Raw genomic sequence first — 23,623 nt, 5'->3', positions numbered from 1 at the left:
CGGCCCCGCGCTCCGGAACGGGCGGTGCTGCCTGGCCCAGCCGTTTCCTGCCCGGGTCGCGGCGGAGCGGAGCCGAGCCGAGCGGAGCCGAGCCGAGCGGAGCCATGACTCACCAGACCGGCATCCACGGTGAGCGGTGCCCGCCGAGCGCCGGTCCCCGCCCAGCCCCTGCCCGCGGGACCCCCGTGGGACCCCCGTAGCCCCCGGACCCCCGGCCGGGCTGGGCTGCCCCGCTGCGCCCCCCGCGGGACACCCCCCCGGCCGCGCCCCGCGCATCCCCCGCCCCGCCCCGCCGCGCCGCGCTGCGGGCGGTGTCGCGACGGCGGTGGTGATGGGGGCGATAAGATGAAGCTTCCCGAAGGAGCCGGCAGGTTTCCTGCGAGTAGCGGGGGAGGGGGACACTGAGGCAGGCGCGGAGCGTTTGGGTGCCGGGAGGAGCTGCGGGAGGGGGGTCTGGCCCCGGGATGCCGCCGGTGCGGGGCTCTCCCGCATCCTTTGTCTGGGCTGATGCTCAACAGTCGCTGTGACACGCTCGGGCAGATGTGTCACGCACATCTGCCTGTCCGCAGCCCCGGCCACCGCTCCTCTCCTGGCGGGGATGCTTGGCCTCAGCTGCCCCCAGCCCAGGGGAGCTGCGGAGAGACCGAGTGAATTCCTGCTCCCCGGTTTCTCTGCCGCTCCCCACATGACCCAGGCAGCGCCCCAAGACGGCGGCTTTTGCGTTTTTGTGTGCACTTGATGCATGACTGACTGTGTGTCCTTACGGTATTTCCCTCCTGCCCCCCACCTCCCAGCTCAATTAGCAATATTAATCAGGAGTAGAGGTGCTGCATAATTTATGTAACTGAATCAATATGCGAGCAGGGATGTGAGAGCAGCCAGCAGGGATGTGAGAGAAGCCACGCCTGGAGCCCTGTTCCTGTGAATCCAGCCCTGCAGCCTGTCCCGGGAGGAGAGCCGGGACACTGGCCTCACAGCTCCCTTCCTCAGGGCTAGGACCTTTGCATCAGGGTGTAAATTCGTGCCTGCTCTTCCTTCATGCCCAGCCTTGTTCCTTGAGCATGATCAAGAGCATCCTTTTCCTCCAGATGCTCCTGCACGGATTGTACCTCAGAAGTGGCCAGCGAGGGTGCTTGGATGTTTCTCCTGCTTTGCCCAGGAGAGCTGATAGTTGATGATGTTTGGATTGAAATTCATTGTTTCTGATTTAAACTTAAATCCTCAAGTTCAGGCTCTAATTAAATGATCCCTGTGTTGTAACAAATATAATAGTAATTAAAAAAAAAGTCATCAGGTTGAACCCCAGTGCCCACCTGAACTCTGAGTGTGCCAGCCCTGCTCTGCAGAGCTGTCTGTGGGGTTTGGGCAGGCTGAGCCTGTTGTGCTGTGTGCCCCAAGAGTCTGCTGCCTGTTGCTTTCAGCTCTGCCTGGCCGCTCCTGTGCCACTGGTGTGATCTTCCCTGGCGCCCTGTGGCTGTCACAGAGGGAGATGTGCCAGCTTGGCTCCCTCTGGGAGCACCGATCTTCCCTGACCTTGGTTGTCCACTGCTTGGCAAACCCCCTGTGACCAGTGCCAGGAGTCACCGTGAGGCACCGTTGCCTGTAGGATGTGACGTGCCCCATCAGCAGAAAGGGGAAGGGACTCAGACTTCCCCTGAGGAGCTGCAGCAGTGCAGGGTGGGGATCCACCCGACTGCTCTGCCCTGGCAGAAGATCCCTGAGCTGGCGGTGGTGTAAAAGCCTCCCCGTGGTTATGGAAAATAACTCATGTTGGGTAGTTTTGCCATCACAGCGTGTTGGGCATCTCTGGGTTCTCTTCTGGGAAGCTGCTGTTTCCTCTCTGAACACAAATCTGTCCCTCTAACACCTGTGATGCTCAGCTGGGGCACTCCAGGCTTTAAAGGAATCCCCCAAGGGCGATTTGGGGTCTTTCAGTCCTCCCCACCCCAGCACAGTGATCAAATTAATCCATTTGCTCATCAAAGAGCAGATTCCATATCGAATGAGGAACAGCAATCCCACTGCTACTTTCATGCCCTCTGCTGAGGCGCTGAGGTCTGTTGTTTGCTGAGAAAGGATTTTCTGCATCTTCCTGGTTTCTGGGGCCTTGTTATCTTTGTGTGCACCCATTGCTTTGTGTTTTTTCATTCCCATTTCTCCCATGTTTGCAGGAAGGCATCTGCTCCCAGAGGAATTACGATCAGATCTAATGGCTGGCTTAGGGGAGGTTGTGGACAAGCTGGCAAGGGATTTTGCTTGACACTGAGCTAGATCCATGTGAGAGCAGGGTGATGTGGTCATAGGCAACGCCTGGAGCAGCCTGTTGCTGCAATGCTACCACATCACCCCAGCTTTTGGGGAGGAATAGGTGCTCCTTGGGGAGAGGAAGCCATGGCAGTGAGAGCTGAGGGTTCAGGGTGCGCAATTAGGGCTGAGCCTTTCATGCAGGGGCAAGAGGCTAATTATTATTTTTTTGTGTGTATATCCCTGGCAACTCCCTTGAAGATGCCAGCAGGAAAACCAGGCTGCCATGGAGACTGCTGGGCTGGGGAGGCGGCTGGAAGCTATCAAGGGGTGCTGCGGGCTTTTTGGGGACAGAAACCTACTTTTTAGTTACTGCTGGGAGGATTCATTAAGTATTTTTGCAGTCCCTGTTCTGCCCTCAGTGGCATTAGATGTGAACAGCATTCACTGCTTGAGTTTAAAACCTTATGAAGGCAATGCTGAACCAGGGCTTTGATGCTGGTGGGAGGTCATCTGCTTTCAGTCGCTTCTGGGATCTCTTTCAAGACTTCTTGGTAGAAAGAAAAAGTCTCTCAGATGATTTTTTTTTCATCTAGGAGGTAAAGAAATCAAATACGTGTTGTCTCTTCAACCCAAAAATAGATTTTGGTACCTGCTCTTTCCGGGGGAGGTAGCAAGACCTGGGGGTGGGGAATGACCTTTGCTTCCATCCACACCTGAGCTGCCACTTTGCCCCAGGTCTGGATCTTGCACTGGGAAAACACATGGTAGGAATGGATGTTTGCTTGAGGAGTAGCATAACCACACAGACAGGAATGCTACAAGATGGGAAAAAAAGGAGCAAAGAGGCAGGATTCGAGAACTGCTGGATCTGCAAAGGTCTCCTTGGAAAACAGCCAGCTTCCTGGCTCTTCACTGAGGAGACAGAAGGACCTTCGCTCCCCATCTACCTCATCCTCAGCCCCTCTATTCCTGTTGTGCTGGAAGGCAGCACTGGCTCCTGTGACACCTGGACACCTGAATGTGGGGACAGCTTTGTGGCTGTGATACTGGAATAACCCCCTCACCAGGAAGGTGTCACACCATGCCATTAGTGGAGGAGGAGGAGGGGAAGGGATAGCTGGTTCCTGGCCCCTGTTATCCATGGGGCACAGAGGGCACCAGACTGCTGCAAGGATGTTTTTGAGGATCTGGTCTCTGCTTGTGAGCTCTTTTCTGGGGCCAGCACCCAACTTGTAGGTTGATGCCCACTTCAGAGAATGGCCCTTATCCAAGTGGATGGCAGCAGGGGCAGAAGACCAGACGAACACCCTGAGATATCAAACCCCTTGAAGTTAAAGACCTTAAGTGCTGGGGGAGAGGAAATTCCTCAGAAAACGTGCAGTGAGAGACTGTAAATGCAATGAGATTACTGCCAGAGACTGTCCCTAGGTCTTTGTTCCCCTCAGTGCTCAAACCAGTGCTCCCAGTGGTGGCTTTACTGGGCAGAGAAAAGGAACAGCAACCAGCAATTTCTGCTGGCAAGGAAAGACCATGTGTGCTGGCACTGCTGCTTTGCTCCGGGATCTGACTGATGCTGCCTGCAGGGTGGGAGCAAGGGAAGGGCTGAGTAGCTCTGGTCTGAGGTGGCAAAGTGGAGACACGACAGGTTGTGGGCACCCATGTGGAAAATCGGGTGTTGAGAAGCAAATGGCTGGTGTTGACTGAAAGTCTCTGGGCAGGATTTGCACTGCGGACCAGGAGTCATCCATGTGAAATCCTGCAGGAATACAGCCTAGCCCCACAGAAAATTTGAAGACAAGCTTTCCTATCTCCTTTCTTGCCCCCTTTTCCCCTCCCTTCCTTCTTTCTATTTTCTTCTGACATCTGTAGCTTTTTTCCACAGAAAAGATTCCCTGCAAGGACATATTTATTTTTTCCATGGTGAGAAATAAAATCCTCTTAGCACTTAAACTGTCCATGCGTGTCCGTCAGCGGAAAAGCTCTGCAGCAAGTGGGTTGAGCTGGCGCTGCATGACGGAGTTACACTGGGATAGACTGAAAAGAAGGAATTTTAGCAGCAGCAAAAGCTGTTTTGTGCCTATTGCAGTTGTGTCCTTTTACTGAATGCACAGACAGGAGCTGGGCAGAGCTGCCTGGGCAGGGAAAGTGTGGGTAGTACAGGTATAACAATGTTTTATTCATCAGCATCTCCGCTTCTGTCTGGCCAAGCATCCCTGGAGCTTGGACAACTTTTGCCCGGGTTGTGGCTGGATTTTTGGCAGAGTTTCCCTGTTGCATCCCAGGCACGCTTGTGCCCCGGACAGTGAAAGGGAACCAGCTACTTGAAATCGCATCAACTTGACGATTATGTCCAGGGAATGAAAGATTGATGGCTGGAGGTTCGGTTTTCCCGTCGGGACGACAAGGTGACTCAATGTTATTGAGAGAGGCATCTGTTTCAGGGAGCATGTATTATTGATCTGGGAGCTCAGTGCTGGCATTGGGATGGGGGGGACTGGGGAGGGTCAGATAAGCACAAACCTGTTGACAAGCGAGCGGGATGGAGCAGAGGGAGGTACAGGGGAGGCGCCGTGACTGTTGCCTCCATCGCCATCCCCGCGGTGCTTCCCGGGGGATCGCGTGGGCGGCTCCAATGGCACCCACCGTGGCATCCCCAGGGACACAGTGGCCATTGCTGTGGCTACGGCTGTCATCACTGCCGGGTGCCTCTGTCCCCCTCCGACCTCCTTGCAGCCCGGCTCTGCACAGGATAAGCTAATTGGGGCTTGTAAACATCGAAAAAAGGCTGGGTTTGGGAACAGCATTTGGTGGGGTGATTCCTGCAAGCACCATCTTTCAGTAATTTAAGACAAGCATGAAGCTTCAAGCCCAGCGCTGAAATCTGCTGGGGACTGATCCAAATGGGCACGTCCCAGTGCAGGGAATTACCTGCTCTCACTGCAAACAGCACATCTGATCAGTAGGGCAAGGATCTGGCTGCCCTGCTGCTCCCTGAGTTCAGGTGCTGCCAGAGGGAAGGCAAAGCTGTGCCTTCTCACCACAAGCTTCATTCTCCTCTGGCAGCTTGCCTGCAGGGTCAGGGCCACCTGCAGGCCACCACTGGCCAAACCATCACCTCCCTGCCACACCACGAGCTGCTCAGCCTGTGTGCCCTGGTGCCAATGGCCAACTCTGCTCAGCCTCCATCCCACATGGGTGGCAGGAGCTGCTGGGCATGGGTGGGAGGTTGTGTGGTGCAAGGGGGCCTGGGACACACCGTTAGCAGGCTGCTAGATGCAGGTGGCTCATGAACAGAGGACAACTCATCTGCAGCCTACAAACAAGTGGGAGAGGGAGGTGCTGCACAACTCAGTGGCTGGAGGCGATTTTGGGGTGGGTGGCTGAGGTGGCACAGGTGCTTGTGCCCACCATGTCTGCCAGGAGAGCTGACAGCAGGGCTGCCTTGTGGAAAGGCCAGAGGGTTCCTCAGATGCCACCAAACTCACCCTGCCTCAAAGCAACTACATCCTAGGAGCATTTCTGGAGGTTTTCAGGGTAGGAATGGACACACATGGTGTCCTTCCCAGGGTTTGATCACCCTCATCATGAGATTTCCCAAATGCCAAGGTGTGACCTGATATTTCTGTCTGGAAAACCAGTACAAGTTGTTCATGATTTTTCTTCTCTCCTCTGGGCCAACCAGCCCTGGTTCCTTTGGTTGCTCCTGCATGCTGTGCCTTCTGGCACAGGTGCTGTCTGTGCTGTGTCTTGCTCCTTGCACGTTGCTGAGCCTGGATGTGCTGTTCTTGCTGTGCCTGCAGCCTTGTCAGCACAAAGTAACACGGTCACACTCTTGTTTGTGCCTTCATGAGTGACTTTCCCTGCAGCAACATGAAGCAACTAACCTGAACTTGGCTTCTGACCCACCTCTCTTCTCTGGAGCTGTTGGACCCTGCTCTGTGTTGGTGTAGCTGGGCTTGCCCCTAGTTCTGGTACTTTGCTTCTTATTGAGTTTCATCCTATTTCTTTTTTTCCCAGCCCATTTCTCCAGTCTCCTGACAGAACAATGAATTTTTCTCCACCGTGTGCTTGCATCTCCTCTAGCTTCCCACCTTACAGCTGTGGGAAGCACTATTGCAGCTGCCAGAAGTGTTCACGGAAATGTGGATAAACCTGGACCCACCACAGGTCCCCAGGAGACCTTGCTGGATCCAGCCTCTGATACCTCCCTGAGTGAGTTATCCATGCGGTTTTGTGTCCATGCCATAGAGATTCACGACCCTTCTGTTTCCTAAGCTCACTTGAGATATCTAGAAGCTGAGCTGAGACCCCTGGAGCCCACAGGTCTGTGGTTCTGCTGGAAGAAGCATGAGCGATCTCATGCAAGTTGGACTCAGTGGATCACCACAGGCTGTAGCCCATCTTGGGTTTATTTCCGGAATTTTCCAGGAACCCATATCTAGAAGGGGAATTGGATGTGTGGGTCCCCTCCAGTCCTCTGCCCTGTTGCTCCTTCCTTTCCTTGGTTTTTATGGTTTCCCCACATGTGGGATTTTCAGCCCCTGAGTTGTATCCTGGACAGTTCTGGGCAGGGAGATGCCATGAAGCAGAGGTACCGTCTCCAGGATGAGGTCTCCTCCCTGCCTTTCTTCCAGAGCCAGCTGTGGAGTTCTGTATTAATATTTCAGGCATGTGAGCCATCTCGTCGAGTCTGCTGTGCCAATTAAGTTGTAATCATGCCGTAATGAAACACTTGCTAAGCTTGTGCTCAAAACCTTTGCTGGTTTATTCCTCTCTCTGTGTCATGAGAGACAGAAGGGGACATTGAAGACAGCCTGATGATTTTTTTTTTTATTTAAATGAAAATTGCTTTTTTAAAAAAAAAATTTATTTCAGCAGAATTAAAGCTTGGAAGCCCCCTCTGAGGTATTTTTGAAAGCTTTGCTGCTGTCTCCTCTGGAAATAGTCTCCCTCACTAGCAGACGTTGTCGTATTTCCAATAGTGCATTTGGCTTCTCTGGCAGCATCCAAGCTTTTCCTCATTCTCTTCAGTCCCTCTGTACCTACACAGGTCCCAGCTCTTGGTCAGCACTTGTCAGTCACTCAACTGTCAATCATCCCAGCCATTGATCCAATACTTCAGTGCACTCCTAGCATTTCCATGTGGGCTTGAAGGTTGCATTTGCTCAGATTCCTGATTTTTCAGTCCCCCACCACGTGCCCTTAGATTCTGGGAAGGATAGGGTCAGGCCAGAGGGATTTGCAACTGGTTAGTGCTGCAGAGCTTTCCTTTTTCTTCTCCAAACTTGATGCTATAGAAACATCCACACGGATGTTATTCTCTCCCATTTTGGCAGTATAATAGGAGTTGGTGAAACTTAATGCTTATTAGGAGCTTTTGTCTCCTGCATGAGGTTTTCTGGGTGTATAAATGTCTCTCTTTCTCTTCCTCTTCCGCCTCTTGTGTTTGCGATAACCACAGATGCTACCAGAAGGAAACAGTCCCTCTTGACAGGGAAAGGGGCTAAAAATATCAGAATATCCTTGGTTGGGCACAGCAGGAGCAGGCTGAGCTCCCAGCTGGCACTGGGAAGGCATGATGGTCTGCTCTGGGAACTGGAAGACCTACATGGCTTGTGATGGGATTACACCAGCAAACCTTCTGAGTGTCCCCTAAAATGCCATAAGGAGTGCTGTGCCTTCACTGGGGTGTCTGTGTGCCTGTTCCCACAGGGTCCTGTTGGGATGGCATCTCTGGGTTTGTATGGGAGCACTGCTGCCTGCAGAGAACCAGCCTGGAAGCTCTACCTCATGTGTGCCTCTTCTCTCCGTGGGAGGGGAAGCCTGGACCTCTGATCATGGCAGGTTTTGAGCTGGTGTAACAAATTCCTTCTCCCTTGGGGCTGGGGGAGCTGCAGGCAGTGCCCCAGCCCAGGGTCTGGCTCCAGGGGCCAGAGGGCACCGCTGTGTGACAGTCGATGGCCACCCAAGTCCCTTGAGTGGGTCCTGGATAACTTCGAAGCTCCTCCTGTGGTGGAGCTGTGCCAAGGGTGACACCCGCTACTGGAGGGACTGGACCAGAATGGATATGGCCCTTGCTGGCACAGGATGGCGTGTCCCACCACTGCACCTTTCCAACAGATGTAGGGATGGCTTCCTTTGCATCATGCCTTAACCAAGGATGCTCTCAGGCTCCAGGGACCCAAGCAGGGTTCCTTCCTACTGCACTCTCAGGTTCTAGGGACCAAAGCAGGGTTCCTTTCTGCTGCTGGCTATTTTGGCACAGCCATCAGTACTGGGCAGGTGGCACAGCAAAGCACCAGAAGTGGGGAGCTGTTGATGGTGACTCCGAGCACAGATCCTGGTGTGGTCTGAGGGGAGTCTGCCCAGGGCTCTAATCTTTGCAATGCCGGTTTCTGTGGTATTTCTAACAAGTGCAGCAGCTTTGCACTGGCAGGGTCCCCTTGGCTGCGTGGCTGTAACCAAACGGGCTCTAGAGGGAGCCAGCCTGGGACATGCTCCTTGTTGGGGAGGGGGGATTGGCCCCTCCAGGCCACATCTCCTGGGCATCACCTACACACATAGCATGTGCTGGGTGGGATGGGGACCTCTGTGCCAGTAATGCTTTCAGGGTGGGCAGATGAAGCCTCCGGTGTTGGCTGTGGGCTGCTCTTTCAATATCCGCTGCCTCCAGTTGCCTCCTGATAGGATGCCAAAGGCCAGTGGCCATTGCCTGGTGCTCAGGGATGGGGGATGAGGGGGAATGTGGCTCCACAAAACACTTCCCAAAAGCATTCTGCAGTCAAAGCCCTGCTGGCTCTGGAGCAAAACCCCGGGGCTGTTGTCTTTCCCTTCCCCAGGGGCTCAGCTTCAAACCAGTGCCTCCAGATTGGAGCCGTGCTGGTTCCCAGCCACTCGGGAGCAGCATCCTGCCACGTGTCACAAGGCTGAGATGTCACAGCTTGTCAGGATATCTTCCAACCACCCCTACTATGCAAACCCTGCCTCTCTGTAAAGCGAATCAACTTGTCACTTGAGCTCTCCCTGCCTGCACTGGCCAAGCCATCATCTAAATTTGGGTGATTATGTTCACCCAGACCAAGGATCAAGTTCTCTGGATCACATGTGCTCCTAGCTGCTATTTAACTCTGATACCTCAGGGAGACACAGCACTTTGCTCCCAGCTTTTTTTTATTTTTTATTATTATTTTTATTATAATTTTTTTGGCATTAGGATTTAATTTTTTTTTTTAATTTTTAAATTTCTATCCTGCCAAGTCAATCCCCTCCCTGCTCAGTCACCAAGAGCCCAGTGCCTGCTTTGACTGCTAAATCTGATCACAATGTTTCTGGTTCTTTCAGCCACCACAGAATTAAGGGACTTTTTTGCCAAAGCCCGAAACGGTTCAGTTCGGCTCATCAAGGTCATCATCGAGGATGGTAAGTTCTGTGTTAAAGTGCTTTGATTTACACCTTGTCTGTTCTCTGTTTCTGTTTCCTCTCCTCCTTTCCTGTTCACCGCTGCGGTTCCAGCTTGTGTTTTTGGAAACCTCAAGCAAAATGCTGCTGGGGCTTCCTGGCACGTGGCAGCCCAGACCTGAAATACAAGACCAAAATCTGGCTGTGCTGGTGAGCAGCTATTGGAGCCCTGGGGCAGCTCCAGAAGGGAGCAGTGACTTTGCCAGCAGAGCAGCACCAGTGTCTGGGGTCAGTACTGGGCTCTGCGGGGTTTTTGCTGCTGCTGTGTCGAACTTTGATGGGAGCCCTGTGACAAACTGCTGCAGGGATTGTGGGGCCTTTGTTAGGGGTGATGCACAGGCATCTGCCTCCTTGGATGTGGCATCTCACACCAGGTAAGGAGGGGCTCAGCAGTGGGCAGCGAGGTGCTCTGTGGCACAAGGCCCCCAGTTTCCTTCCACAAGGGATACTACACATCCCATCCCATAGGACTGCCCCTAGCCCAGGAGGCAGTAGTGAAACCAACACCTGCCTGTGTTTGTCCCAAGGAAAGGTGCCTTTGAGTGGCCTCTACATTTATCAAGCATGTGAGCGGAGCAAAGCACTGATTGAACATCCCAGTGGGGAGCCACTGTGGTGTAAGTTTTCCATCACCTCAGCCTCATACAATTGCATATGAATGACTTGTTTCTCACAGCAGCGGGGACATTAATGTCCTGCCAAGCTGCTGTCACCACCTCCCTTGGGTGGGCCACCAGGACTGTGCTGCAAATCCTGAGGTGGATGTGGTCGAAAGGAGCCCATGGTAACCTTTGGAGTGGCTGTGAAGCCCCATTTGGAAGAGCAGCAGGACTGGAAATGGCACTTGAAGGGACACATCACTGGGGCTACAGCAGGTTCAGCAGTGTTGGCTTTGTCCTCAGCATGGTCCCTGTGTGCTGGGACGAGACATCCACGTTGTTTCTTTGGAGCGTCTTTGACAATTTTGTGCTCTCAGCTTCTTTTGCTTTTAAAAAGTAGGAATCAGTTTTGTGTTAGGATAACACAAGTCATGGATGTCCCTAAGCCTGGACTTAAGCTTTGGGTTGTGGCTGATAGCCACAAGGAAGACTTTTTATCATCAATGAAAAACACATCCTACCATCTCTGCTCAGGATGAGTGGGATATATTTATCTGTGTGATGTGTCAGCAGCAGCAGCAGCTTCATGGACCATCTTCACTTGACAGTGTTTTCAGACAGTGCTTCACAGTCCAGCTCTCCCACCCTGCCAGCTACTTTTCCTTGGTCTGGACCAGCCATGGGTAGCTCTGGAGAAACTTAAGTGTCTGCAGAAGCTTCTGAGATGCAGCAGAGCCTGAGACTCCTGTGGGTAGGCAGGAGGAAGGAGGATTGCTGGGAGCACCTCTCTGCCAAAGGGTCTGTTGAGGACAAGATGGTTATGGTTCCACCAGCCTGGCTCAGGGACCAGGTGCTTGGCTTTCCTGGGCCACCAGGCTTCAGTAACACAGTGAACATCAGCTTGCTGGTACCCACCAGAGACAGACTTTGGGCAGTAACAACTGGCCAGGCAGATGTTACAGCTAGACAGAGGGACTCCAGCATGCTGATCCTGCAAGGGATGTGTCCCAAGCAAACTGAGGAGGACAAGCCAGCTGCCCTGCCTAAACAGAGGATGCAGAAGAGCAGCCTCCATCTTTGATGGCTTGCAGACACTTTGTGCCCTGCAGCGCATTTGTCTCAGGCATTTTGGAGCAGGCAACAGTGGTAGAAGGAGAGGAAGGTGGTGCAAGGAGCCTTATGGCTGGTGTTCTAGGCATCCCCAAGCCCACATATATGGCTGAGCAGCCTTTTAGAGCCATTTGAGATGCTGCTGCCTTTGGAGACCTATTGGGAAAAGCCAAGGTTGGATGGAGGAAGACTGGGAGAGCAGGATGTGCACCAAGGCTCAGCAGCAGTTTCCTGGAACAAGAGCAGTTTGTGGTTCAATGTGTTTTTAGATGATGCTCTGCACCTTACTGCCAGCAGGATTCTGGACAAGGTTGACTTTGTGGACTTCCCTGTTGGGTGCATTTCTTTACACTTAGATGATGTTGTGCACTGAGCTTTGGAAACTGGGGTCCTGTGCTGTCCCCCCATGGTGCCTGCCAGAGCTGAAGGCAGAGCTGCCTTGTTGGACATTTCAGAGTAAGGCAGCCTGTGTGCAGTGAGTGCTGGAAGCACCTTGAGGGCCAGAAACACTCACAGCTCTGCTTTTCCAGCAGCAGCTCCCAGCAGAAATGGCACTGGAAAGAGCCAGAGCTGTTGATGATGCTTTGCTGAAAGGCAGCTGCTTTGAGTTTCCCTTTCCTAATTCTTCCCAAGGAGAAAAATTTGGCCTTGAATGGATTGAGCACAACTGCAAAGAGCCCAGGGGAAAGTTGGAGACTGTCATCTCACAGCAACACAGCCGGGGTCCGGCTTAGTCACAGCCCGGGAATAGCCTGGAGTGACTCAGCACCGATTGCTTTGTGTGTGATGTGTTGGTATGTCCTGCAGACAGAGATACCCATGAGCTGCCGGCGGGCTTGGCCAGGTGAAATTTCCTCAGTGTCTCTGAGATCCCAGGCCTTTGTGATGCACAAATCCATTTGCACGGCTTTGTGTTTATTTTAGACATACATGGAAGTTTCTATGCTTCTTTCTTCAAACAGGTAATTTTTCTGAAGGTAAAGTAGTTCTAGTACCTTGTTCTCTGCTGTCCTTGTAACTGAACCAGTAACTTGTGCTACCCACGCACAAATAGCTGGATTCAGCATGTGATGGCAGATGCCAGGGCAGCACTAGGCAGGGAAGGGCTGCACTGCTGTCATGAGGAATGTCCTGCTTGGGTGGGAAAACAGGGTGAGAGTAGTTCCTTCCAAACCCTTTATTTCTCAGCTTTTTTCTTTAAAAGTTTTCCTGCCATTTTGGAGCTGCTGGGCTGAATGAGTTGAGAGAGGGCTGTGGCCCATCTAAGTGGTTCCCTGTCTCCCAGTGTGCAGCAGGGCTGTGGGCAGAGGTCCAGGTAGGGCACATGCCAGACCAAGCATCCCCTCAAGTGCCAGTTGTCCAAGGCCCTAATTCATTTTGCTTTGGTACCTACAGATTTTCCTACACCTTGTTCTGAGTTCCATGATCTCCCCCTAGACCTTTCTGCATCTACAAATGTAATAAAAATAGTCTGCTTTCCAGCAACCTACACTGATCATCTCCAGTGCCACCCCTTTTCCATCTAGCCATCCCAAAGCTTGGTTTGACCCTGACCAAGGGGTGGGTTTAATGTTAGTAGGTGTTTAAGTCCCAGCTGATCAGTGCCCAGCTCACAGGGCTCTCACTGCCATTGCCACTTCTGCAGCAGCTGATAAAAATCCCCTTTGGATACTGGAGATGCTGCCACATGTGTGAAATACATAGGTTGCTTTCAGAAGTTGGGGCTCTCCTGGCAGCATGGTCTCCCCCCAGGCTGGGGTCTGTGGCACATCACTGGTTACCAGAGACACAGGCTTTGGGTATCAGTTCTGGTTGTGACCTCCCTGAGGTTACAGGGAGTATGAGAGAGCGGCCTCCTCTCATTGTCCTGGATTTTGCTGTAAGTTCTTTATTTTTTTCAGCACTCCAAATGCTGATGGTTTCTCATGTCCCTGGTGAGGTGTTCTAATGCCCTCAGAGCTTGTCCAGGTGGGATGGGGGAGGTCTAATGTACCCCTCTGAGCAAGGAGGGATGGTTGGGGATGGCTGGAGGGAGCAGAGGTGAAGAAGAGGAAGGAGAGCACAGAAGACCTTGGCAGTGAGGAGCAAGAAGTGAGGAGGAGATGGTTGACAGGCAGTGGGATGCTGGCAGAAAACCAGCCCCTCCACAGCAGCCACAGCATCTCCTGGGAGGGTCCTTCAAGGTGAGCCTTGCCTTCATCTAACAGCACTGTCCCTGTCTTCTCTTTCCAGAGCAGCTTGTGCTGGGAGCCCACAAAGAGCTGTCCCGGCGCTGGGACGCTGACTACGATACCTTCGTGCTGCCCCTGCTGGACGAGCAGCAGCCGTGCTACTTGCTGTACCGCCTGGACAGCCAGAACGCCCAGGGCTACGAGTGGCTCTTCATCTCCTGGTCCCCCGACAGCTCCCCGGTGAGCTCCGTGCTGGGCTGTGGCTCCCCAGCGTGGGGACACGGGCGTGGTCTGGGAGGGGCAGGGAGGAGGAGATGCTGGCCAAGGTGACTTTGCTCTGGGGGCAAGGAGGAGCATTCACACCCTCCATCACTGTCCCCAGGTTAAGAAGTGGAGACTGCTTTGGGGATGGAGGAATTTTTTAAGACACAATGAGATACACTGCGACTGTGTCTCTGTCCTCCTTGCAGCACTGCCTGAGGAGGTGGAGGGGCTGGGATGTACAGGGGGGAACAGTATGGACTACAGGGCCGGGATAGAGACATCCCACTGCAGCTCTGGCTGAAGGCATTGCTGGGAAGAGCTGGCACTGCACTGACTTGCCTCCAGCCTGGCCCTGCTCTGCTCAAGGCTGATGCCAATCGGCTGCTGGCCCTTCTCCGGACCTGGCTCCAGAATCAGGTGGTGGGAGTGGGCAAAAAAGGCTACTGGATGAGAGGCAGGTTCAGAGATTGTCAGCAGGGCGGCTTGGAAAATGCCATCCTGTTGAGCACATCTGTGGAATGGGCTTTTGGTAGGCTTGACATTTATTGCTGTGTTAACGTGTGCTTGTCATCTGTATACATACATGTGTGTGTGTGTGTGTGAACATATATATATTTGCACATATATATACACATATACATACAAACACATAGACACATACCTATATATACTTATTATATATTTTATGTAATCTTTATGCTATGCAGATTTACTGCCATGTTAATAGATGCACTTGACATATATATTGACACATATATATAAATATATATACACAAATATATATTATTTTATATATTATAACATGCATATATAAAAAGACCCACTGCAGTTTCTTGGTATATATCTAACAGTTAGATACTATTATATATACACATTTGTATGTATACACACATGTATATACAATTATAATAAAATGATATATCATGTTATATGTGTGTACATGTACATACGCATGTCTATATATATTAATATATATTTTAAATGTGTGTCTTTGAACAAACCACTGAGGGTGTTATTGCAAAAGCACAGTATGTGCCCAGGAGCACCTGCCAAAGCTTTTCCCTGCGTTTTGCAGAATGAGGCAATAGAAGTGCCAAAGGCAAAAGTCACTTTTAAGTGGCTTCTGTGGTATTTGTGCCTCTTCTAACCCAGGTGTGGGGGAGAAATGCCACGCTGGAGCTCAGGGATTGGAAAGCAAAGCACGGAAAAAACTGTGGGATTGTGGGCTGCACTTGGCAAGGCTGTGCCAGACGCCAGCAGCCCTGGAAATAGTGCCAATGGGTTTTCCTGCCTCCTCCCTACCCAGCAATACTGCCATTAGAAATAGACCAAACTGGAAACTTGATGGTTGCTCCCAGGAGGGGCTGAGGTTTGTGGACCTGGTTGTGGATGGTGGCTGTGAGCACTGGGCCCCTCTCTGGTCCCCCGTGCCCCTCTGTGACGACGCTCCCGCCCCTCTCCTTGGCAGGTCCGGCTGAAGATGCTCTACGCTGCCACCAGAGCCACTGTGAAGAAGGAGTTTGGCGGAGGGCACATAAAGGACGAGATGTTTGGCACAGTGAAGGTACAGTGGTCATTCCTGGGCAGCCTTTTGCGTCCAACCCTGCACTTCAGCAGCCTACCCTGGGCTCAGTGCCTGAGCAATGGGATGTGGGATGCTGGCATTTGGTGACGGAACAGTACAAAGGTTGGTCCTTTAGTCGCTTTTGTCTCCTGGGTGGCCACTGCGGCTTTCTCCTACCCACATGGCTGTGGTCTGTGATAGAGGCCGTAGAAGAGGCAGGAGGAAGGCTACAAGATGTGGAGATTTACAGTGAGTGGGAGAAGAAGTACCAGGTGGTGGCAGTGTCACTCCAGCAGTAACAGCTTCCTGTGTGCCAGTGTTATCTGCTGTCTTGGAGTTTTCTCCTTCTCTTCCATAGGCAGTTGGCAGAGGGAGTTGCACAGGGCCTCCTAGGCATCAGCCCCACTGGGCTTCTGGTGCCGGTGGGAGCCATGGAACATCCCCCTCTGCTCCTGCTGTGCTGCACCTGGGCTGTGGGTTCTGCCTTTCCCACTCACTACCATCCTAATGAGCTCCATTAATCAGCCAGAGGAGCCCACAGCCATAGCCAGGCAAGGTGGTCTGAACAGGCATCAACAGTCATGGACACTGTTCAAAATCAAGTGGGATTTGCATGGAGGCATCCAAAACCACTACTGAGGAGGGAGCCCAAGACCCACTGGGTTGCTCAGACTCCTCTCAAGGATGGGGATGCATCCACTCCTGCAGTGGTAACCGCCCCTGATGTGTCTCCCTGTCCCTCTGTCTGCAGGAGGATGTGTCCCTGAGTGGTTACCAAAAGCACGTGTCCTCCAGCTCTGCCCCAGCCCCGCTGACCGCAGCCGAACAGGAGCTCCAGCAGATCCGCATCAACGAGGTGGGTGTCCAGCAGCTCTTGGAGAGGAACCTGAGACCCTCTTAGCACAAAGGGATGTGGGATGCAGGGAATGAGCATTCAGCTAAAAGGAATGGCTCATTTTTATTTTGCTGTCTTGTACCTCTGTGGTTAAACCCGTCCTGCCCTTGCCAAAGTGACCAGTCCTACTCACAGTCAAATGGGCATGGCATAAAGAGGAATTTACACTATTTTTTTTTCCACCTTCCTCGGATGTGAGCTCAGGACTGCATTTTGCTGGCAGTCAGAAGATGGTCTGCAGCTGAAAGCAGGCAGCAGTCTGTAACCTCTGGGTGCTGGGGCAAAAGCCAGAGCTGAGTTTAAAGTTGTAGGCAAGGCAGTAAGGATGCAGGTTTATCTTTGGGCTGCAGCAGCATCCTCTCCCATACTCTTCCTCTATGGCTATAAATATGAGGGGTGCTGTCCCAAGAAACACAGATTTTAGCCTAAATTTGGGGGCTTATGTGCTGGAAAGATTATAGAAGTGTCATGGGGTGGGGATGGGGACAGACAAGGCTTTAACACCATTGGCTCCATGCTGGCATCCAGGCATTCATGCCAACATCCCTGGTGCTGTGAAACACTGAGGCAGGGAAGGGGTGAAGACCACCTGGAAGCAGTATTTTTTTTGAATGAGTGGATTTCCCTTAGATGTATGGAAAGCCTTCCTCTCTAGAGGAACATCCCTCTCCTCCCCCTGTGCTGAAGCTGTGGGGCTCATGGGTGGTTCAGGACTTGCCTGGAAGACACAAAGCCAGTCAGCCTGATGCCATTAATTAATGGCAAAGACAAGACAGGAGGTTTCCACCTGCCAAAGCAGATCTGGGGATGGTAGAGTTGAGGGCCATTTGGGAGATGCCACTAAGTGGTGGTCTCCACTCAGTGGTTATTCCAGCTCCCAGCCTGGAGCGGTTGGGCAGGATTTGTGCTGGGGGATCCAAGGTGATTCTCATGTTTGGAGAAGAGACAGATGCTGATGGTGGCTCTGCTGCTCATTTGGCACCTTGGGGTGTCTGTGCCATCACCTTATCTGGCCAGTGCGGCAAGATTCAGTAATTTTGGAGGGGTGTTGGGATGTGCCTTAGAGTCATGTGGCCCAGGTAAGTAGTGCTTATGGTGCTCCTTTTCCGGTTGACCTGCCATGTTCTCCTTCCCACCCTTGCCTTCGTGAGATGCAGCTCTCAGGTGGAGGTCCTGCTACCATATAGTTTGTTGGGGGCTGTTCTAAAGGCACATGGTCCCCTGCTGTCACTAACATTTAGAAAGAGATGAAGATGGGTATGGTTTTGCCTGTGGATTTAAAGGTGGGGAACACACGATGCTGGGTGGGCTGAAGTGTTGGTGTTGCGCCCGCTTGGCTCTGCACATGGAAAAGGAGGCAACAGGAGCTACAGCTCAGGGGCCACACTGATGTCCTTGGGGTGGGGAAACTCAGGACTCTTGGTATATACAGCTTGGAGCGAGTTTCTGGAGCCCTGCAAAGCAGAGGGCTGTGATTGAGGGGAGCTGTGTGGGAGCAGCTCACAACCTGCAGCACCCTACTGGCTGCAGCGACGCCTCCAGGCTCACACGTTGCCTGCAGCCTGCAGGGTTCCTGTACACATGTGCACTTTGTGCACAGGCTTTGGGGTCCTTCGACATGATGCATGTTGCAGTTCCCTTTGAGGGAGCAGATCCAGCATGGGGGAGCGAGTGGTCAGGACCAGCAGCAACCTGGGACTCGGCCCCATGGCAAGCCCTGACCTCAGTTCATGTCTTACCCAAGTCCCAGCTAGTGGTCCAGGACCCTGCACATCCCCCTGTGTTCATCCAATCCATTAGGATTTTGGAAGTGACACATGGGATGTGGTTTCTTTAAAAGCCACCAACTCACAAGTGCTTTGCTGTGCCTCTCACCTGTAGCTGCTGCTGGGGGCTCTGCTCCCGTCTCCTCTTGCGCTGTTGATGCACAACCTTCTGAGATGCCAGACAGGTTTGCAGTCTTCACTCTGGGATCCTCCTCAACCACCATGGAAGTGCAGAGAGGGAGTGGGAGGGGTCAGCAGCAAAGCAGGAAGAGAAGGAGGATGGCTGCAGGGCAGAAGGTTCAGGACAAGCACAGCAAGGACACTGAGCAAGAAAGGACTCAGGTTTGCACATCCCCCAGAGAGGTGCCCGGCCTTTAGGAAAGGAGGTTTTAGGCTGCATGAGCCAAGATTTTGCTGTGGTTTGAGGACTGCATGGACAGAGGTGATGGTGTGAAATACCCTCTTTCATGATAGCTGGATAGGAGCTCACGGAAATTTGCTGTTTGCTTCATATATATGTGTTTTCAAATAGCTGGAAAATGCCAGCTTTACTGAGCTCAGAGTTGTCAGCAGACCGTGGGCTAAGAAACTGCTTTGAATTTTGCATTGAGCTTAACACCCACGAGTGGGGAATCTTTCTAAAAGTGTAGCAGGTTCAGGAACATGGTGATGGGGCTGTGCGGGAGGGGAAGGTGACCTTGGAGCTGGGAGAGGAGGCAGGAGAATTAAGAGGAACTAAAGGCGGGGGTGCCATTGCAGTGTGTGAGAGGCTGTAGTTAGTAGCTGCCCCACAGTGTTGGCAGGTGGGTAGAACAGAGGCCACTGCCATGAGGATTTCACCATAAGGCAGAGAAATGCTCATTAGTCAGGGTCAGCACCACGCCAGGAGTGAGGAAAGAAGTGGGGAAAATCCAACCTAAGGAAAAGGAGATAAATAACCACCCCAGGCAAGCCTGCTGCCAGCAAGGCTGGGGACCAGTATGTGGTATGTGCTCAACTGTCCCACGCATTGCTCTCAGGCTGTGCCCTGGTGGGTGTTTTAAGGAGCCAGTTTTTAATGTTTTTGGAAAGGGAAGGAGTAGAAAATACAGAGGTGTATGGGGGAGTTGACATTACTAGGACAAATTTCCATCTCTTTGTGTTTTTGGACTTCAGCATGCTTTGCATTGAAGCTTGAGGTCTCTCCAGTCCCACTGTAATCCTCCCATCCTCCTTGCATTTATGGGAGGTGTTGGCAGTGGTGATGTCCTTGCACTGCACCTCTCCACAGAGTAGGATCAGGATTCATCCTGAATCCCTGTGCACTTGTCCTTGGGCCCTTGGGGGTTCCAGGGCATCCCATGGGATGGTAGGACAGCAGAGCTGGAGGTCAGCTGGACTTGATGCCCACCTGAGCAATTATTTCCCTTCCTGAGAGCTGTGCATTCACACCCTGCTTGTCCTCCAGGATGCTTGGTATTGATAGAGATTTGGGTATTTTTTCTGCCTAAACCTTTACTATATACTTTTTGGTGGAGGATAGCCCAAAATCTGCTGCTGCAACTGCTGGAACTCCTCCCAGTGCTGGGCTGGGGCCACCCCAGCCGGGGAACCAGCAGGAGATGGGGCAGGGACAGGCTCTGCACAGAGAAATTGGCAGAGACACTGCATGTGGGGCTTCCCAGGCTCAGGGCTGCCTGGATTCGGGGCTGGGGCTCTCCCTCCCACTCCTCCCCAGCAGTGACATCGCCTGTGTTGTTTTTGCTGCTCTCCCTGCCCACATTGCCAGGAGAGGCCTTCCCTGGCCTCCAGCAGCGGGATGGTATGGCTCCATCCTCCCAGCATGTCTGTGTGTCCCCCACCCTGTCTTGTTTCACACGAGACACTCCCGTCCCTGCACAGGGTGTCATTGACAGTGTGTCTCCTCTCCCCATGCTCGCAGGATTCCTGTTCCCAAGATTCGAGCACCGAGATGGTAGGCTGCTCTGCCTGCTTGATGCCCGGTTTTTCCTTCTCCTGGCATTGTTTTTCTGCATGTTCTGCTCTGGACACCTGAGTCCATCATCCCTCTGGGATGTGGGTGCCAAGTGGGGCTGCTGTAACAAAGGGCAGCCCTGTAAGGAGACCCACTTTGGTGCTGCCGAGTGGTTTTGAGATGTCATCTCCAACTCCTGTGTTTCTCTTGGCATGCCTTGACTTTTCTTCCTTCTCTCTGTCAGGGGGAGGGCAATGAAGAAAGAAAAAAACCATAAAGGTTGGAATCTACCCATAATCTCTGAAACAGACCCCAAAGGAAAGGGAGCCATGCTCGCTGCAGGGCACCTGGGTTAGAGTTACTGGACTGTTTCTCTGGGAGGGGGTCTTGAGGTGGGATGGGCTCCTCCACCGTCGGGGTGACACCGTCTCCCTGTATTCTGTGGCAGATGGTGGGGGGCTGTTGCTGCTGCCCATCGCTGGTAGAGTACCCCGACCCTGAGGAGGTATGGTGTGCCCGCCGCGTCCTGACCCCCTTCTCCTTCAGTCCCCATGGGGGACCCACACTGTGGCTGGATGGAGTTGTGATGTCTCTGCAATCTCTTTCTTTCCTTCTTTGAAGTGGGGTTTGATCTCCTGGATGTTTGCTTGGGGTATGGGCAGCAGTCTCTGCCTTGTAGGAGTTGTTGGGGAAAACAGCATCTAGGATATTTCCCAACTGTGGATCTCCAATTCCCCAGCTCCAGCGTTGGAGGAAGTGCCTGTCTGCTGCAGTTAAACCCACCAAGGAGGGTGGGTTGCCCACCCTGCTGGTGAGGACCTGTACAACTGAGCGGTATCATTTCAGGGTTCCCCCTGTCATCCATAGGTTGCAGTCAGAGATGATTGGAGACAGACATGTGCCAGCATTGATTGCAGTGTTCCTGTTAGGGACTTGCTGGGAAACATTGGTTTTGAGCTGGTCTTTGCTGAGGTGCACGGCTGGGCCCAGGTGACCTCCCAGAACAATGGCAAGCATCACCATCCTGAGTCTGGCTGACTGTTGGTAGTTTAATGCCATGGTCCCTGTGAGCTGGGTGTCAGGAAGCTCCTTGGATGAGAAGCTTTTAGCCACAACACCAGCTGGTTTTCCTTTGTCTCCCTTTCTCACCCTTTGCCACTGTGCCCTGATGCTCAAGGTGGTCTCCATCCCCAGGTGAAGACAGAGATCAGCGTGGAGAGCAAGCACCAGACGCTGCAGGGCCTGGCCTTCCCTCTGCAGCTGGATGCCCAGCAAGCCATCCAGGCACTCAAGCAGAAGAAAATCAACTACATCCAGCTGGTAGGTCCCTCACATGGCTTCTCCGTGCCCTGCTCCCAATACCTCTTGCTGCTATCTCTCACTCCCATCTGCTCCCCTGTCCCTCTGTCCATCAGAAGCTGGATCTGGAGCGGGAGACCATTGACCTGGTGCACACAAGCCCCACAGAGATCACTGACCTGCCCAAGAGGATCCCCCAGGACTCAGCTCGTTACCATTTCTTCCTGTACAAGCATTCACACGAGGGAGACTACCTGGAGTCTGTCGGTGAGAGCCTCAGCACTGGAGATGGCTGGTTCAAGCCTGTGGGTGTCCATGTCTTCCCTGGACCATTGCTGACATGGGAGCAAGCAGGGATGGGGATAGGGATGGTACAACAGAGGACCTCGAGTTGGTTCCCTCCGGTGGTGGGTGCTGGCAAGCACATTGGTGCCAAAAAAAAAGCTGCCACATGTGGTGCAGGTCTCACTAGAGGAGATTTGGGAGGTATGATGGATAGGGTACCTCACCTTCTATCACTGAGTAAACTGGGACTCTCAGGGCTGGAAAAGCCATGACCAGGTTAAGATGCAGCTGGTGTACCCTGACCATGGTCCTGGGCAGCATCCTAAGCCCTGCTCTCTGCTTACAGTCTTTATCTACTCCATGCCTGGGTACAAGTGCAGCATCAAGGAGCGCATGCTCTACTCCAGCTGCAAGAGCCGATTGCTGGACACTGTGGAGCAGGAGTTTTGCCTGGAGATAGCTAAGAAGGTAAGTGCAAGCCCACCCAGAGGTGATGGAGCAGAGACCCATGCTGGGCATCAGCAAGGCACTGTGCTGCAGCCTTGCTCCAGCCCTTCTGGTGGGCTTGACAGGGAGTTGGGTGTCCCAAAGGTGGGTGTCAAAACCCAGGGGAGCTGCTCACCCGCTCTTGCCGCTCCCGGGCGCAGATTGAGATCGACGATGGAGCAGAGCTGACAGCTGAGTTCCTCTATGAGGAGGTGCACCCCAAGCAGCACGCCTTCAAGCAGGCCTTCGCCAAGCCCAAGGGGCCTGTGGGGAAGCGAGGACAGAAGCGCCTGATCAAGGGGCCGGGCGAGAATGGCGAGGACAGTTAAGATGCCGCAGGGCCGGGCGGTGAACGGACAGCATCCCTGCGGCGCTGCCCGCCTTCCTCTCCGCTGACCTGGGGAGCTTTCCCTCCATCTCAGCCTTTTTTTTTCCCTTTTTTTTCCTATTTCATTCCTTTTTTAAACATCAGGATGGCTTGTTGCACCTGGGGACAGAGCGATGGGGTGGGTTCAGGGTTGTCGGTGTTTCTTTTCCCTGCATCCTTGTTCGAGCCCTGGGGCTGCCAGGGCAGGACTGGAGCAGCAGGGCCATGTCCCCAGCCTTGCTTCTGTCCCCAGTGGGGTCACAGCTGCTGCTCTCTGTGTCCCCTGGGTGACTGAAGGATGCACCTGAAAGCTGCTCTATGCAAAGGGAAGGGTTCCTGTTTGAAAAGAGAAAATGCTTCTTTCCCTGCTCCCCCAGCCTTCTGTCCTGCTCTTGGTGTGCACAGCCCCTCTGCCCCAGGCCTGGAGTGATCCTGCACCCCCTCGGGGTGTGGGCAGGACCCCTTCCTGTGGGGTGGGCTTTGCTTCCTGTGAGGTGGGAGTTTCTCCCTGCAGAGAGCCAGGCTGCGGGAGGTGGAAGCTCCCCACTAAGTCCTGAGCTCAGCCTAGACCTGGAGAAAGGTCACTCTGCCTTTGGATGATGTTTGCATCCCCTTTTTGAACTGCCCCAGTAAGGCTTTTCCCCTCAGAAGGAGCTGTTACAGCCCTGACTCAGCCCCATCACTGTTTAGGATGGGAGCTGGGGGGCACCTGAGCCCCTGCCCCCTTCCATTACCCTCTGGGTTTTAAGCAGGCTCTCTGGAATGGGGCAGCTCCATGTCTTATTAATCACATGGGCTGCCCCAAATCTTTATAGGGGGAAGCATGAAAGCCCCTGTGTGCCCCCCACGGGTGCCCCCAGCCACTAAAAGCCATCACTGGCCCCATGGGCTGAGCTTGGCACTGTGATTTGGGCTGCACTGGGAGTTTGGGGGGAGAGCACCTTGCAGCTGGGTTCCAGTGAGGGCTCAAGAGCTGCCTTCCTCCCTGGGAGGATGGAAAGGGGGGCAGTGAAACCTGCCCTCTGCTTTCCGGCCGTGGCGGTGAACGTGCCGGTGTTGCCTTGACCTCGGCAGAGTCAGGGGGTTGAAGCTGGGGGGAGCAGAGCACACTGTACTGAACGCTGTATTTTCTAAAGAATAAAGTATTTTTAAAACAGT

At 53.2% G+C, this 23,623-nt stretch overlaps 1 protein-coding gene across 1 annotated transcript; it reads left to right on the top strand.

Annotated features, from left to right (window-relative positions):
- The first annotated feature begins 10 nt into the window (after window positions 1-10).
- TWF2 (twinfilin actin binding protein 2) lies at window positions 11-23,623 on the top strand. Its single transcript, XM_071550684.1, has 9 exons — window positions 11-129; window positions 9,589-9,666; window positions 13,647-13,825; window positions 15,318-15,413; window positions 16,165-16,269; window positions 21,223-21,348; window positions 21,444-21,594; window positions 21,959-22,080; window positions 22,260-23,623. Exons 1-9 carry the CDS (start codon window positions 105-107, stop codon window positions 22,425-22,427), a joined length of 1,050 nt encoding a protein of 349 aa, XP_071406785.1. The 5' UTR covers window positions 11-104; the 3' UTR covers window positions 22,428-23,623.

The sequence above is a fragment of the Pithys albifrons genome, chromosome 3 (genome assembly GCF_047495875.1).
Source record: "Pithys albifrons albifrons isolate INPA30051 chromosome 3, PitAlb_v1, whole genome shotgun sequence".
NCBI lineage: Eukaryota > Metazoa > Chordata > Aves > Passeriformes > Thamnophilidae > Pithys > Pithys albifrons.
The sequence above is the reverse complement of the archived record's forward strand: the minus strand, read 5'-3'. Positions and strand labels throughout refer to the sequence as shown.